General features: G+C 41.9%; 1 protein-coding gene across 1 annotated transcript in view; it reads left to right on the top strand.

Moving 5' to 3' along the window:
- LOC124272782 (aminopeptidase O-like) overlaps window positions 1-4,261 on the top strand; it is a 100,951-nt gene extending 96,690 nt beyond the window's left edge. Inside the window, exons 14-15 of the mRNA XM_046707984.1 lie at window positions 3,476-3,562; window positions 4,082-4,261. Coding sequence (XP_046563940.1) covers window positions 3,476-3,562; window positions 4,082-4,228 — 234 coding nt within the window. The 3' untranslated portion in view covers window positions 4,229-4,261. The remainder of the gene's footprint in view (window positions 1-3,475; window positions 3,563-4,081) is intronic.
- Window positions 4,262-15,967: the final 11,706 nt, after the last annotated feature.

Here is a 15,967-nt window from a genome sequence, read left to right on the forward strand (position 1 = left end):
ACTAGCATAGGACAGGGACACTGAAAACAATGCTAGGGATATCAGCAGCACTACCATAGGACAGGGACACTGAAAACAATGCTAGGGATATCAGCAGCACTAGCATAGGACAGGGACACTGAAAAACAATGCTAGGGATATTAGCAGCACTACCATAGGACAGGGACACTGAAAACAATGCTAGGAATATCAGCAGCACTAGCATAGGACAGGGACACTGAAAACAATGCTAGGGATATCAGCAGCACTAGCATAGACAGGGACACTGAAAACAATGCTAGGGATATCAGCAGCACTAGCATAGGACAGGGACACTGAAAACAATGCTAGGGATATCAGCAGCACTACCATAGGACAGGGACACTGAAAACAATGCTAGGGATATCAACAGCACTACCATAGGACAGGGACACTGAAAACAATGCTAGGGATATCAACAGCACTACCATAGGACAGGGACACTGAAAACAATGCTAGGGATATCAACAGCACTAGCATAGGACAGGGACACTGAAAACAATGCTAGGGATATCAACAGCACTAGCATAGGACAGGGACACTGAAAACAATGCTAGGGATATCAGCAGCACTAGCATAGGACAGGGACACTGAAAACAATGCTAGGAATATCAGCAGCACTAGCATAGGACAGGGACACTGAAAACAATGCTAGGGATATCAGCAGCACTAGCATAGGACAGGGACACTGAAAACAATGCTAGGGATATCAGCAGCACTAGCATAGACAGGGACACTGAAAACAATGCTAGGGATATCAGCAGCACTACCATAGGACAGGGACACTGAAAACAATGCTAGGGATATCAACAGCACTACCATAGGACAGGGACACTGAAAACAATGCTAGGGATATCAACAGCACTAGCATAGGACAGGGACACTGAAAAACAATGCTAGGGATATCAACAGCACTAGCATAGGACAGGGACACTGAAAACAATGCTAGGGATATCAACAGCACTAGCATAGGACAGGGACACTGAAAACAATGCTAGGGATATCAGCAGCACTAGCATAGGACAGGGACACTGAAAACAATGCTAGGGATATCAGCAGCACTAGCATAGGACAGGGACACTGAAAACAATGCTAGGGATATCAGCAGCACTAGCATAGGACAGGGACACTGAAAACAATGCTAGGGATATCAACAGCCCTAGCATAGGACAGGGACACTGATAACAATGCTAGGGGATATCAGCAGCACTAGGATAGGATAGGGACACTGAAAACAATGCTAGGGATATCAGCAGCACTAGCATAGGACAGGGACACTGAAAACAATGCTAGGAATATCAGCAGCACTAGCATAGGACAGGGACACTGAAAACAATGCTAGGGATATCAGCAGCACTACCATAGGACAGGGACACTGAAAACAATGCTAGGGATATCAGCAGCACTAGCATAGGACAGGGACACTGAAAACAATGCTAGGGATATCAGCAGCACTAGCATAGGACAGGGACACTGAAAACAATGCTAGGGATATCAGCAGCACTACCATAGGACAGGGACACTGAAAACAATGCTAGGGATATCAGCAGCACTAGCATAGGACAGGGACACTGAAAACAATGCTAGGGATATCAGCAGCACTACCATAGGACAGGGACACTGAAAACAATGCTAGGAATATCAGCAGCACTAGCATAGGACAGGGACACTGAAAACAATGCTAGGGATATCAGCAGCACTAGCATAGGACAGGGACACTGAAAACAATGCTAGGGATATCAGCAGCACTAGCATAGGACAGGGACACTGAAAACAATGCTAGGGATATCAGCAGCACTACCATAGGACAGGGACACTGAAAACAATGCTAGGGATATCAACAGCACTACCATAGGACAGGGACACTGAAAACAATGCTAGGGATATCAACAGCACTAGCATAGGACAGGGACACTGAAAACAATGCTAGGGATATCAACAGCACTAGCATAGGACAGGGACACTGAAAACAATGCTAGGGATATCAACAGCACTAGCATAGGACAGGGACACTGAAAACAATGCTAGGGATATCAGCAGCACTAGCATAGGACAGGGACACTGAAAACAATGCTAGGAATATCAGCAGCACTAGCATAGGACAGGGACACTGAAAACAATGCTAGGGATATCAGCAGCACTAGCATAGGACAGGGACACTGAAAACAATGCTAGGGATATCAGCAGCACTAGCATAGGACAGGGACACTGAAAACAATGCTAGGGATATCAGCAGCACTACCATAGGACAGGGACACTGAAAACAATGCTAGGGATATCAACAGCACTACCATAGGACAGGGACACTGAAAACAATGCTAGGGATATCAACAGCACTAGCATAGGACAGGGACACTGAAAACAATGCTAGGGATATCAACAGCACTAGCATAGGACAGGGACACTGAAAACAATGCTAGGGATATCAACAGCACTAGCATAGGACAGGGACACTGAAAACAATGCTAGGGATATCAGCAGCACTAGCATAGGACAGGGACACTGAAAACAATGCTAGGGATATCAGCAGCACTAGCATAGGACAGGGACACTGAAAACAACCCTGAAAATAACAATAAGGAGAAACAACACAAGATGGCTCTGCTGTTTTCAGTACAGAAACAGTGATATGTTTTGCACTGAACTGTTGAACATTTTTGTCATCTTCGAAAGGAAAAAGTGATGTAATGTCAGCAAGTACTTAACTTAAGATCATGTCCCCTATTTCTGTCCATGAGTGTATTTGACTACCTTGATCTGGTGACAGTGATTACCGAAACAAAGGTCCATATAGAATACCTGGTTAGGATATTGTTGAGATGGAGAGTGATATGGCTTCATGTGCCGGATAGCTATTTGCCCTTGGAAGAAGGATTGGGTTTTATCTCTCATTGCAGTGGTCATGTTGATGGATTTTAACATAAAACAACCATCTTCCAATGCTGAAACACTCATGATGAAACATTAAGCTCATTCAGTCGGGAGTAGTTATATTATTGCAACGATTTATTTTTTGTAATGCTAAGTTATTCTTCAACACACAACACTCCTACTCTCAAGGGAAATGTAGTATTTGATGATTTAGATTTCTCTTTGGATGTTTTATTCCACAGATAACAAAACAAGTTGAACCTTTATTGGTAATGGTATTACTCCTTTTATATCATTTGTTGGCAGATTCCTACAACACAACATCTGTTTGACATCAGCATTCTTTCAACAGCCTACTGATCCATTATTTGGATTGAGGCAAAACATGGTTCAGTCAAACCTGTCATCACATATCACCAGTTAAATTTGAAAATGATTAATTGCAATATATTAAAGGTGAAATGTGTAGGTATAAGAGGTGGTTCTGATGGAAGTGTTTGCTGGTCCCACCAAAGATCTATGTTCTTGTCTCCACTGTAAAGACAAATCCAATGAAAATACAGCTACATCCGTTGTCCCTGTGCAGGTCCGGCACCGATGGTGTGAGCTGGTCATCAAACACAGACATGCATCTGGATTTGGAGATGTCAAAACATTCCTTCTGAATGATCAGGTATTCTCTACAGGGCTCCTCATTTGCAGTTTAACTGCATCTCAGCAAGATGAGAGAGTAAGGTCGGGTTGATTACTGTAATCTGTGGAGGAGGACAAATAGGATGTTAATGGTCATTTTCTTGCTCCATCTGATTAAAGGTGATTATGTAGGTAAAGCATTTATTACCCATCACATTGTCTTCTATGGAATTCTGATGTTTCTGATAAATGGCTTTTCATAGATTTCAGAGTAATTTCCAACATGTTGTTGTTGTATTGCTCTTTGATGCCAATGGGATCTTTTTCAGCATATTATCAGAACTGATTATTGTTTGGCATTTTGAATGGATTTGCTTGTTGGAAAATGGGTACTACTGGAAGGAATAGGTTTGACTTAATTGAAATTTTAAAATCATTTGAGCACATAATAACATGCTTTTTGACAGAAATTAAACAAATTGGTAGTAAAATTGTTGTCAGATTTTGTCGTGGAAAGGCAGACTTTTCTTTCACTGACAGTCTAATGTTTCACTTGCAGGCCATGGGTGTATATTTGTATGGGGAAATGATGTTGTCCAAATGCAAGAAGCTGAAGGAACTGGCTTACCATTGTTTTAATCTGGTCAGACAAGACATGCCTGAAGGAGCTCACAAGACTGTTCATGCTATGCTGTATGGTACTTGAAGAATAAATAATCAGAGATTTGGAGTGATGTCAGTCTTAGTTATCAGCTTTTATTTCTAATCCATTTCTTCAGTTTAGTGATATGAAGACATGCAGTCTTCAGCCCAGGCATCTGTTCAGTGGGGACATTCAGGCTGGTGTCTGTACATTCTTTATTATCTTACAGTCTATCCACATATTAGCCATTCTTCATTCCCCTTTGGATGTGCAACATGATGACATATTGCCACCTTCTCCAGTATAGAAATGTATATTGAATTAGATGAACTTTTAAACCAGATTACTGTTTGAGTGTGGCTGTTGTTAAGAAAAGAAAGATCCTGTGATGATATCTGTTATGCGGCACCTGTCAAACACCTGGTGTCAGGATTTAGTTGTGATTCATACACACACAAGCTTGAGATTAGTCAGAATAGTACAATGACTTCCACTTTTCACTGAAATTTCTCAACACTTGCATCACTGATTTTCAAAGATCTGTTCAAATTATTTTCATTGCTATTTTCCCTTTTAAACCGAGTGTAATCTGTCAGTCCTTCTACAATGAATTTCCATATACATGGGGAAGGGGTTGGTGTTTTTGTTTATTGCTGTACTTGCAGTGATACGTCATTGTACTGACAGCTTGAGTCAGTTACCTATAAGCTTTCGTGATGAGCTTCAGTGATGTTAACTAAGCATACAACACTATCTCAAACATAAATATACAGGAGTTCACGTTTGAATGTTATTAGACTCAGGTACAGCTGAAGAAATTGTTCCTTTATTGCAAAGTGGTGTTAGAGACTCTCAAAGTGTACCAAGATGTCAGTGCTGTTCTGTAGTGCACTGAATGGATCCTGTGCCTCTCATCTGATTACTTCCACCAAAGAAGTAAGCCATTCAGCTGTAGGATGTAGCTGTCAACTATTTGAAACATTACACCGATAAGAAGTTAACATGTAAGTACTAAATAATACTCAAGGCGATAGAGAACTCAAGTTTCTTGCAGATGAATATTTTGCTGACTTTCTCAATAATATATTAGTCAGGCACATTAAATCATCTAATAAGATCATTGGACACTACCAGTCAAGATCCCGGTTTGAACTGGTCTTCAGCAACCCGATCATTGGACAGTACCCGTCAAGATCCCGGTTAGAACTGGTATTCAGCAACCCGATCATTGGACACTACCTGTCAAGATCCCGGTTAGAACTGGTCTTCAGCAACCCGATCATTGGACACTACCCGTCAAGATCCCGGTTAGAACTGGTATTCAGCAACCCGATCATTGGACACTACCCGTCAAGATCCCGGTTAGAACTGGTATTCAGCAACCCGATCATTGGACACTACCCGTCAAGATCCCGGTTAGAACTGGTCTTCACCAACCCATGTAAGAGGCGACTAACGGATGGTCAGGCTCACTGACTTGGCTGACATATATCATCGTATACCCAGTTGCGTAGATCGATGCTCATGCTGTTGATCACTGGATTGTCTGGTTCAGACTCGATTAATTACAAACCACCGCCATATAGCTGGAATATTGCTGAGTGCAGCGTTAAACAACAAACCAACCAACCAACGAATCCATTGGATACTTCCAGGCATTACCTGTTGCTTTGTGCAAGGGAAGCTATTTATGTGTCAGCATATGTTGAGTTGGGGCTGTACAATGTATAATATTGGAGATAAAAATGAGTATCATGTTCGACCTACAGAAGAATAGAACTTTGCTCATCATGATGTTGTTAATAATTGTGTACTATTCAGCTGTAGTTTATATGGGAAGGCATCTTGAGTTTTCGAATATCAGTTCATCTGGATCCAAACAGGAAATATTTATGTATGTAGTCAAGTTATACATTCGTTTAGTTCAGACATTACATTACGCATGCTATGCATGTCGTCCAGCGTGTTACATACCCCGTTCAGTGTGCTACATATCCCGTGAGAAGCCTGAACTAGATAAAGGAACAAAACCCTCCATCTTTGTCGTGAGAAGGACTACAGTAAGGATCGAGTGGTAACACCAGCTCGGCTGATGGTCGTCGTACCCGTCCAACCCAGTTAACATAGCTGATGCAGGAGCAAAGATACATTCCTGACATCATCCTTGCACTATGTTACACGCACCTGCAGGTTTTCGACTCTTCCATTCCAGTTGCAGCTGTCAAGATCCAGGCCCGACATGAAGATAACACGTCCTGTTTGTTACTCCTTGTATGGTTTGCTTGACAATATAACACATTCAAATCGAAATACGGAAATGTAATCTAATAAGTAATTCCAGTAACCACTAATGCACCGGATTCTGAACCCCATCTAAATATATAGTACATGAGTGTATATAACTGACAGTATACGCATGATCAAGATAAACATATTGCTGAAATGCTGTGAGGCACATGCTCCTGTAAAGAGATGGTATTTCCAGCAATGTTAGGTCATGTCATCAGAGAACCCCGCACCACTGATTCCCACCACTTCCTCATGGCCATAATTCAGGCTTGGCTGACTTGCGCTTTCAGTGGGATGGCCACTTTTGTACCTACGGTCTCGGGCTCATCAATCACCAAACACCAAAAGACCCTCAAACCGCAGATGTCCCCCGCAATCTACTGAGAGTGCGTTTGTCCAATCGGCCATCGGGAAGTACCATCCCATTCAACTGGACCCATAGATACCATGAAACAGAAATATTAACGACTGTGACCAGAGAATCCATATTACGTAGACTCTCCCTGAGTATCAATATATCTTGTTGGTGGCACTCACAAGTTGATGGCAGTGCGTGGCCAATTTCAGCCACGGGGGAAGACACTGCATCCACATGCGCCATATGAATACACAGTGCCATTTTGGTGCTTCACTCTGAAAGTGTGGGTTTCAATCCTGGATGTGACTCAACCTCAAAAGTACTAGAATCTGTACTTTACTGAGAAATGGTTATCCCTAAGTATATACCTTGTTACAGGTGTTCAGATGACTTAAAACCAAACTAGGTAAGACCCAGTCAACGCCCCCCTGTACTTCATGGGACAGATGTAGCACATGCCTCTAACGTCTTCCAAAGGTTATCTGCATGACATAGTAGATTGTGATGCTGTGTGGTGAGACGTATTTGGACGTACTACCAACATCAAACAACGTACCGTTCCTCTGTGACGTACGCCTGTTTTTTTCAGAGGACCTCGCTCGACACAGCTGTCTCGGGACTCCTCACCTGGGGAATAGTGTATTTAGCGTAACAAACATGCGGACCACAGCTACCGCAGATGTCGTCTCCTCTAACCTCATGTATACTGGTAGGACGTCTTTTTGTCCCCTGATTCATACGTTGAATATTTCCCCTGATTATCATTGTGACAGGCCACTCAGTGCGTGCGATCATCCCGGTTGCTCAGCCCAAACTACCGCAATTCCTTCAACATAGCTTCACTTGCGTAATTTCAGGATGATGTATCCAGAATTAATATCTTATTTCATGTCATCGTTTCCCAGTTTCATAGATCGATGCTCATGCTCATCACTGGATTGTCTTGTCCAGACTCGATTAATTACAGAACATATAGCTGGAATATTTCTGAGTGCGGCGGTAAACATCAAACAAACAAAAGATTATCTTGTCTCCATGTCCACATCCTTTTTACTGCCAGGGTTCAGTACATAGGTCTTCATGTCCACATCCTTTCTACTGCCAGGGTTCAGTACATAGGTCTCCATGTCCACATCCTTTCTACTGCCAGGGTTCAGTACATAGGTCTTCATGTCCACATCCTTTCTACTGCCAGGGTTCAGTACATAGGTCTTCATGTCCACATCCTTTTTACTGCCAGGGTTCAGTACATAGGTCTCCATGTCCACATCCTTTTCTACTGCCAGGGTTCAGTACATAGTCTTCATGTCCACATCCTTTCTACTGCCAGGGTTCAGTACATAGGCCTTCATGTCCACATCCTTTCTACTGCCAGGGTTCGGTACATAGGTCTTCATGTCACATAGCCAGGGTTCTTCATGTCCACATCCTTTTCTACTGCCAGGGTTCAGTACATAGGTCTTCATGTCCACATCCTTTCTACTGCCAGGGTTCAGTACATAGGTCTTCATGTCCACATCCTTTCTACTGCCAGGGTTCAGTACATAGGTCTTCATGTCCATCATCCTTCAGTACTAGGTCTGTCCACATCCTTTCTACTGGGTTCAGTACATAGGTCTTCATGTCACATCCTTTCTACTGCCAGGGTTCAGTACATAGGTTCATGTCATCCTTTCTACTGCCAGGGTCAGTACATAGGTCTTCATCCATCCTTTTACTGCCAGGGTTCAGTACATAGGTCTTCATGTCCACATCCTTTCTACTGCCAGGGTTCAGTACATAGGTCTTCATGTCCACATCCTTTCTACTGCCAGGGTTCAGTACATAGGTCTTCATGTCCACATCCTTTCTACTGCCAGGGTTCAGTACATAGGTCTTCATGTCCACGTCCTTTCTACTGCCAGGGTTCAGTACATAGGTCTTCATGTCACGTCCTTTCTACTGCCAGGGTTCAGTACATAGGTCTTCATGTCCACATCCTTTCTACTGCCAGGGTTCAGTACATAGGTGTTCATGTCCACGTCCTTTCTACTGCCAGGGTTCAGTACATAGGTCTTCATGTCCACGTCCTTTCTACTGCCAGGGTTCAGTACATAGGTCTTCATGTCCACGTCCTTTCTACTGCCAGGGTTCAGTACATAGGTCTTCATGTCCACATCCTTTCTACTGCCAGGGTTCAGTACATAGGTCTTCATGTCCACGTCCTTTCTACTGCCAGGGTTCAGTACATAGGCCGTCTTTAGGTAACCATTTGACAAACACACGTGTACGCTACACTCGTAACCACGAAGGAGAAAATCACATTTACAATAAGAACTATCAAACCCTTTTCCTATTCTTAGGACGTCTCGACCAGAGAGCATAGTCTTTTATGAGCTTCTGACTATATCACGAACATGGTTTATGAAACACTGTCATAGGCGGATCCATATATTTTCCGGGGTGGGTGGGTGGGGGTTTCAGGGGTTCCACCATTGCAAAACATTAACTTCAATGTGGTCTTTAGTCATTTTCAAAAGGGGGTGGGTGGGGGTCGTCGAACCCTCTTAACACCACCCACCCACCCCTGGATCCGCCACTGACTGTCACAAAGTGGTGGCACTAACAAAAAGGTGAGCGTATCAAGCCCAACAGTGCTGCAACATCGCAGTGTCGTAAGTGACACGGAGAAGAGTGTGTCGATATGCTTAGGGGCGTAATGTTTAGACGATGCCTAGCATTGTATCGTGGGAGGATTTCAATGTGTTCTACTGAAAGCATTGTTAACCCGGTGCTAATGGCGTAGTGAAACACACAACGGAAGCACTTACAGTGAAAGTTTGAACTGTACGACATACATCAGCGTGAATGTGCATGCATCTGATTGAACTTATTTCCCTTAACAATCGCTGGTGGCAAATTTCCCGTCACACCATACACGGTGTGTCTACCAGACTCTGAACGATCCAAGACATTAAACAGTCTTGTCTCCTTCAGGCATAAGATTGAAATATCAATTGACATTCATATTTCATTCAGTCTGTCTATTTATCATCTGAGAAGTGCACCTATCGACTCCAGTGTCATGTGTAGATGATTTGGCGCGTCTAGGGTATACACAGGAACATACGCCGGTCTGCCTGCTACCTGAGACAATCTAGTCTACTAAATGTCACGGAACTGTTTCCTGTCTCCACAGATATTAAGAGTGAACACGCCAATCTTTCTGAGATGGAACTACTAAAATATTCATAAAAATCAGAAATGAAAGAAGAGATCATTTGAAAACATATATGGATAATGTATCTATACGGATGTTTCTATAAAATAGTGATAATTATCGGTGTCCTGCAAGGGAAGTACTAGTAAGTTGTTCCCCGAAAAACAAGGGAACATATTCAAGTCAAAATTGGAAATTTCATTGTTACATAGTTTAGATCGGTGGTGCATCAAATTTGGGTATGTCCTCCATATGACTGAACGAACAATCATTCACGCCGTAGATACGATGAGATGCAATTTCTAACCACCACACTGGCCTTCTCTTAGAAAAGACTTGGACCGGAAACACAGTCTGACTTTGTAAATATACAATCAGTCTATATTCCCCAGATAGTTTGGGGCTTATGCATGGATTTGACATGGCGCACATATCCTTGGCGTATCCAAGTGTGTTCAGCTATGTTCTAATTCTGAAATTGCTTGATAATGATCTGTGAAGATTTGAAGAACCCATGGAAGAAACAGCCCGCCGCAGACGACATCTTGTCCAACATGGAAGAAACAGACGGACAGACAGACAGATTTTATCCAGTAATGTTGGCCAATTGTTGTTACAAAACTTTTGTTGTCACGTGGTAAGAAAATAGAAAAGCTATATTTTAACACTGTTTCAAACATTTTTGGAGAATACACATTTCAGAAATGTTGCTATCGCTTTATGTCTATTTTGTGAATGAAATAAATTTATCATTTGGGATTTACATACATATTTGCCATCGAGAAATCTTAAATTTTTTTATTCTCAAATCATTAAATTCTGGATATTGTAGTAAAATATGAAATTCATCCTGGACTTGTCCGCTGTTACGATGGTTACATAAAGTGTGCTGTCTCTCAGCATTCTTGTTTCGCCTGTTTGCATTCACATTCAAATTATGTAGAGAAATTCGGAGTTTACAAAATACCTTCAGTTAAGTCTTATCATAAAACAGGTATGTAATATACGCTTCAGGGTAAAATCCTAATTTTACAAGACCATAATTACTCAAAAAATGTGAAGCTTGTACATTGCACATTGGACATAAATATCCACTAATCTTTCCATGAACACATACAAGAACAATTTTTTCATCTCCAACATTATGGTCTATGTATGGCAAACAGGAGACGGATATCTGAGTATAATCAGTACATGTTACAACATTGATCTGTAGACCATACTTTCTCTCTCCTAAAATTGCGATTATAAATCTTAAAACATTGTACAAAATCTGATGAGTGTATAAATCTGTGGACGATGGTGTCAATTAACTAACAGCCCCCATTCCTCTTGAATAATGTCAACAGCACAGGATCATTCAAGCTGAAAGGATCAGTGATCTTCTTTGGAACGTTATAGAAAGACCTAGCTGAAGGAACAAAAGAGATCTTGAGTGAAATGTTTCTCGAAATAGCTGCTCGATGGGTTTATATCTATATGTGTCGCATCAATTGAGATCACAACCAACATAACGATCTACATGCTCCCGATGTTGAATCAAACAGAGAACAAGTCACGCGAGATTCTCATTTAACCTTCGCTGTTGACGTTTAGTTTTATATTTATCCAAATAGGAATTGTGTGCATACGATACTTCAGCCCAGGAAACTAGAGGCGAACAGAGTCACTCCAGCCAGTGTCACCTTTCTCCACTACCAGATGGAGTCTCATATCATGTGTTTGTTATGTTTATTTCTTATAAACGGCGACTGTTCAAAGAGATATCAGTAATCAAGAGTCACTAAGCCTCTCTTATCTCACTGAACATACATCAACTGAAACATCAGGTATTGAAATGTTCCACCTGTGCCAGTGAATAACAAAACTGTGAACTTGAACATATACTTGTAACAGATGTATGGGATATTCCATTATTGGGTGTAATTATTGTGGAACCACGTGACTATATATGGATTACTTAGTCTAGTATTCCCGTCTTGTTATTGGTGCAAACACGCCACTTTGGTGCAGGTGAACATCTGGTATCTTCACTATTTCATAGTGATTCATAAACACATGCTCTGTCATCGTATCGCATGGTGACTGAATTGTCTGGCTCAGATTTGTTTACAAACAACATCGTACAGCTGTTATACTGCTGAAACAAATATACAGTCAATGAAATAGTCACAATTGTACAATCGACTCTGCTTTTAGCAGATATTTCTTATGGATGTGGACAGGGTTTTGTCGCTTCTACTGTGATAAGCACGTGAACATGGTCGGGGTAAAATTCGAAATTTGCCGCGAAACGTGTCAGTGTGTTGGCCTACATTTCAGACAGAAAGTAGTTCTGATATTGTTCTGAACTCAATTAAACGTTTTATCGACTGTCATGCCAAAACCTGGTATGTGGGAAGTTGGAATAATACAGAGCATTTTACACGATCTCTTAGCCTTTCCGTCAGTAATTAGCAGATTAGAATCACCATCTCGATAGACAAATGACATTGATGACAGGCGTCGATCTGGTCCGCCAAGATCGACAACTGGCGTACAAACGGGAGATGAGCTTCACAGAACCACAGGTGTAAAAGTGAGTGGAAAGACGATTCGCAAACGGCTTCGCAGCTGGAACCTGCATGCTCGACGTCGTATTGTTACTGACAACCTCCTGAAGAACATGACGACCTTGCCATTTCCAGCACATGATCCAGACGTGTCATCCAAACAACATGTCTGGGATATCCTTGGATGGCGCGTACGTCACCGTCAACAGCTACCGACCACTCTCAACTTGGCGTTGTCTTGCAAGGAGAATGGGATGGGATAAACCAAATTGACATTGGATCTTTGATTAGAGTATGCCTCGTCGAATCCGGGACTGTCTTGAGTAAGAGGCGGATTCAAACAATATTTTTTCCTTGTAAATGACGTGACGGACAGCAGGATGCTTTGGCCAATAACCTGACAAATACTAAACAAAAACAAAAGTCATCTGACGTTCAACGACTAATGCAAATCTCAAATCTCATGTTACACCGAAGAAAAGTTCACCTTGCCTGAAACATAATACACTACTTTACCCAAATAATACACTCCACAAGCTTTTTCATATTAATACAATCCGTAAGAAATATTCCATAGATAGATATCGATGAATATTACCATGGCGGATGAGAACCCCTTAGAACCGTACAGATCCGACATGGTTACAAGACTCAGACTTTCGGCAGATAGTGAAGATGATTCGGTTGCTTTCTCTTATATGTATTAGAGACTGTTCCTGACACTATTTACGTGCTTGTTACATATTTCAGAAACTGAAAAGTTAAGGAGTAATTATCGGGTTTGCTTTGCAGGAAGCCTTGGTCTCTTCACTGGAGTTTAGTGATCCCTTCACGTGAATTTCACAGGTCAGAGGCTTGCTCCTCACTATAGTAGGCTCCATGGGGACATTTACCGCCCGGGAAATAACACTGATCACAGATCTGTATAAAGACCATCTGAATAAAGGGAACGACCACCAGTGGAACTGATGTTTTATACTGTTTATATACAGTGTTTAACATTTTGTCTGATTTAAAACAGGAGGGCTTACAATACACATAGCTACATAATGAGTTAAATATGTAAGTGTTATATGGTCAAGTGAAATGAATGTAACGAGACCAAGTTATAGAAGGGTGTTTCTTGTGTTCAACGCTGCAATATTCCAGCTATATGACAGCAGTAATGGAGTGTAGACCAGACAATCCAGTGATCATCCTCATGAGCAATGATCTACGCAATTGGGATACGATGACATGTGTCAGCCATGTCAGTGCGAGCCTGGCCACCTGATCCAGTTAGACGCCTCCTACGACAAGCATGGGTTACTGAAGATCAATTCTAACCCGCATTTTCACGGGTCAGTTCTGTAAAGTGCCTGACCATGCCGTAGAATGAAAACTTTGAGACTCCACGCGAGAACTGAGGTGTATATCAGCAGATGGATTTAAACAACAGAAGGACGTCGTATTTAACTTTCGAACAATGCGTGACTATTACGTGTGAGGAACAGCACCAAGTTTTAAGTAGTAACAGTCCTTAAAGATTGTGGGCACAACAAGCATCTTTCTCCTCTATTCAAGTACATTGAAATCTTCGGGGAAATGCGCTGTGGTCCGTTTGTAGCACTCACTATTTCAGTGATTTCACTGCGAGGGTGAGGAAATGTTGCAGATAACGGACCCATTTTGAACATGGATTAGGGTATGAAGCTTGGACTCAAACCCAAGGTACCTTTAGGATAAGTGCTTAGACCACTAGGCCACCCTTCTCCGATTGAGGCTCCTGGAATATCTGTACTTGACAGTTATATTGCAAAACACAGAACACAGAAACAATTCACAGTATATTCCACCAAACAACATTTTATTAAACACGCTAACTATTATCTGCTTTACACTCATTTGAAAACCCCTTCTTTCTTGTATAAATTCAATATTTTACAGACTATAAATATATAACTATTTCTGAATTCACCATATGTTTCGAATGATTTAGATTTATCTTAATCCGCCCCAAAAACAAACCATCCTGGAACCTGTTTTCTCATTTCTACTTCCACCGACCACGAAGCAGCATTATAATTGGCGCCTGCTTTTTACTGCCTCTTCAACCCGGGTTTTTGGACAGTTAAGCTGTGCTCAGTTGATCAAGTTTCACTTTTTAAATTTGATGAACCAAAAGAAAACCCATACAAGTATCAATTTCGAGTTTGTCTTAATTTATTTTGACACTCGGACTATAGGGAGTGTTTGAGAGAGATTAGATTTAGTTGGGACTGTCGGTACAGGCAGAAGGCGAGATCCATGATGTTCTTAACGATCAATATGAGTACACTGACTTGCACCACCGTCGTGGCAGCCGAAAGCTGTTTTCAAATTCACACGTCCCTTTCTGCTGTTGTAAACGAGGAAATTAAATTCCTTCTTTAAGATCTTAATGTTCTATGTTTCTGTGTTAACGTGCATAAGTTTAATCTGACGAGTGCGATGCACAGATGACTTAGTTTTAATAGCCCTGTACAGTGTGGCACTGCGTTCACCAATCACCATGTAGTTGTCTAGATTCCTTCAATTTTCTGTGTGTTTAACTAAACCAGAATAAACTTGAAATGTGCGTGCAACATGTTCGTGTCTCTACCTCCGTTTTCCCGTATGGTTGGAATATTTCCAGTTTAGTTGAACCAGATCAATCCCGTTATGATACTGGAGGGTGTGCTGAGCCTTGGTTCAACCAACGATCCGTCTGGACATCTGTACGACGGTGCTGTTTTAGCAATATTCCAACAAAATGAAGTCGGGGACACCATGGTCTTTGGTGTAACGGGTACACGTTCTGACCTCAAGGCTTTCACTCCCTACGTAAAGGCTATAGAAGAGTCCCAGGGCTCCATGGATTCCCACCCTATGATATCCTACATCACCGCATAGTGTCTTTAGCACTGACGCAAGTCACCCAGCTTCTCCGTGGTCTTGCAGATATGGTCTTCCACTCTGTCCACCCTGTGTATAAATCCGATCTAATAATCAGTGTACTGGTTAGACTTTGCAGGTGTATAAACCCCGATCTGTGTTGTGGCATGATTTTATTCACACGTGTATAAACCCGATCTAACAATCTGTGTACTGGTTAGACTTTGCACGTGTATAAACCCCGATCTGTGTAGTGGCATGACTTTACACGTGTATAAACCCGATCTAACAATCTGATGGTTAGACTTTACACGTGTAGTGGCATGACTTTACACGTGTATAAACCCGATCTAACAATCTGTGTAGTGGCTTTACACGTGTATAAACCCCGATCTCTGGCACTTTACACGTGTATAAACCCCTAATCTGTGTAGTGGCATGACTTTACACGTGTATAAAACCGATCTAACAATCTGTGTACTGGTTAGACTTTACACGTGTATAAACCCCGA

This window comes from Haliotis rubra, unplaced genomic scaffold, assembly GCF_003918875.1.
Source record: "Haliotis rubra isolate DU_JTF1 unplaced genomic scaffold, ASM391887v1 Scf173, whole genome shotgun sequence".
Lineage (NCBI taxonomy): Eukaryota > Metazoa > Mollusca > Gastropoda > Lepetellida > Haliotidae > Haliotis > Haliotis rubra.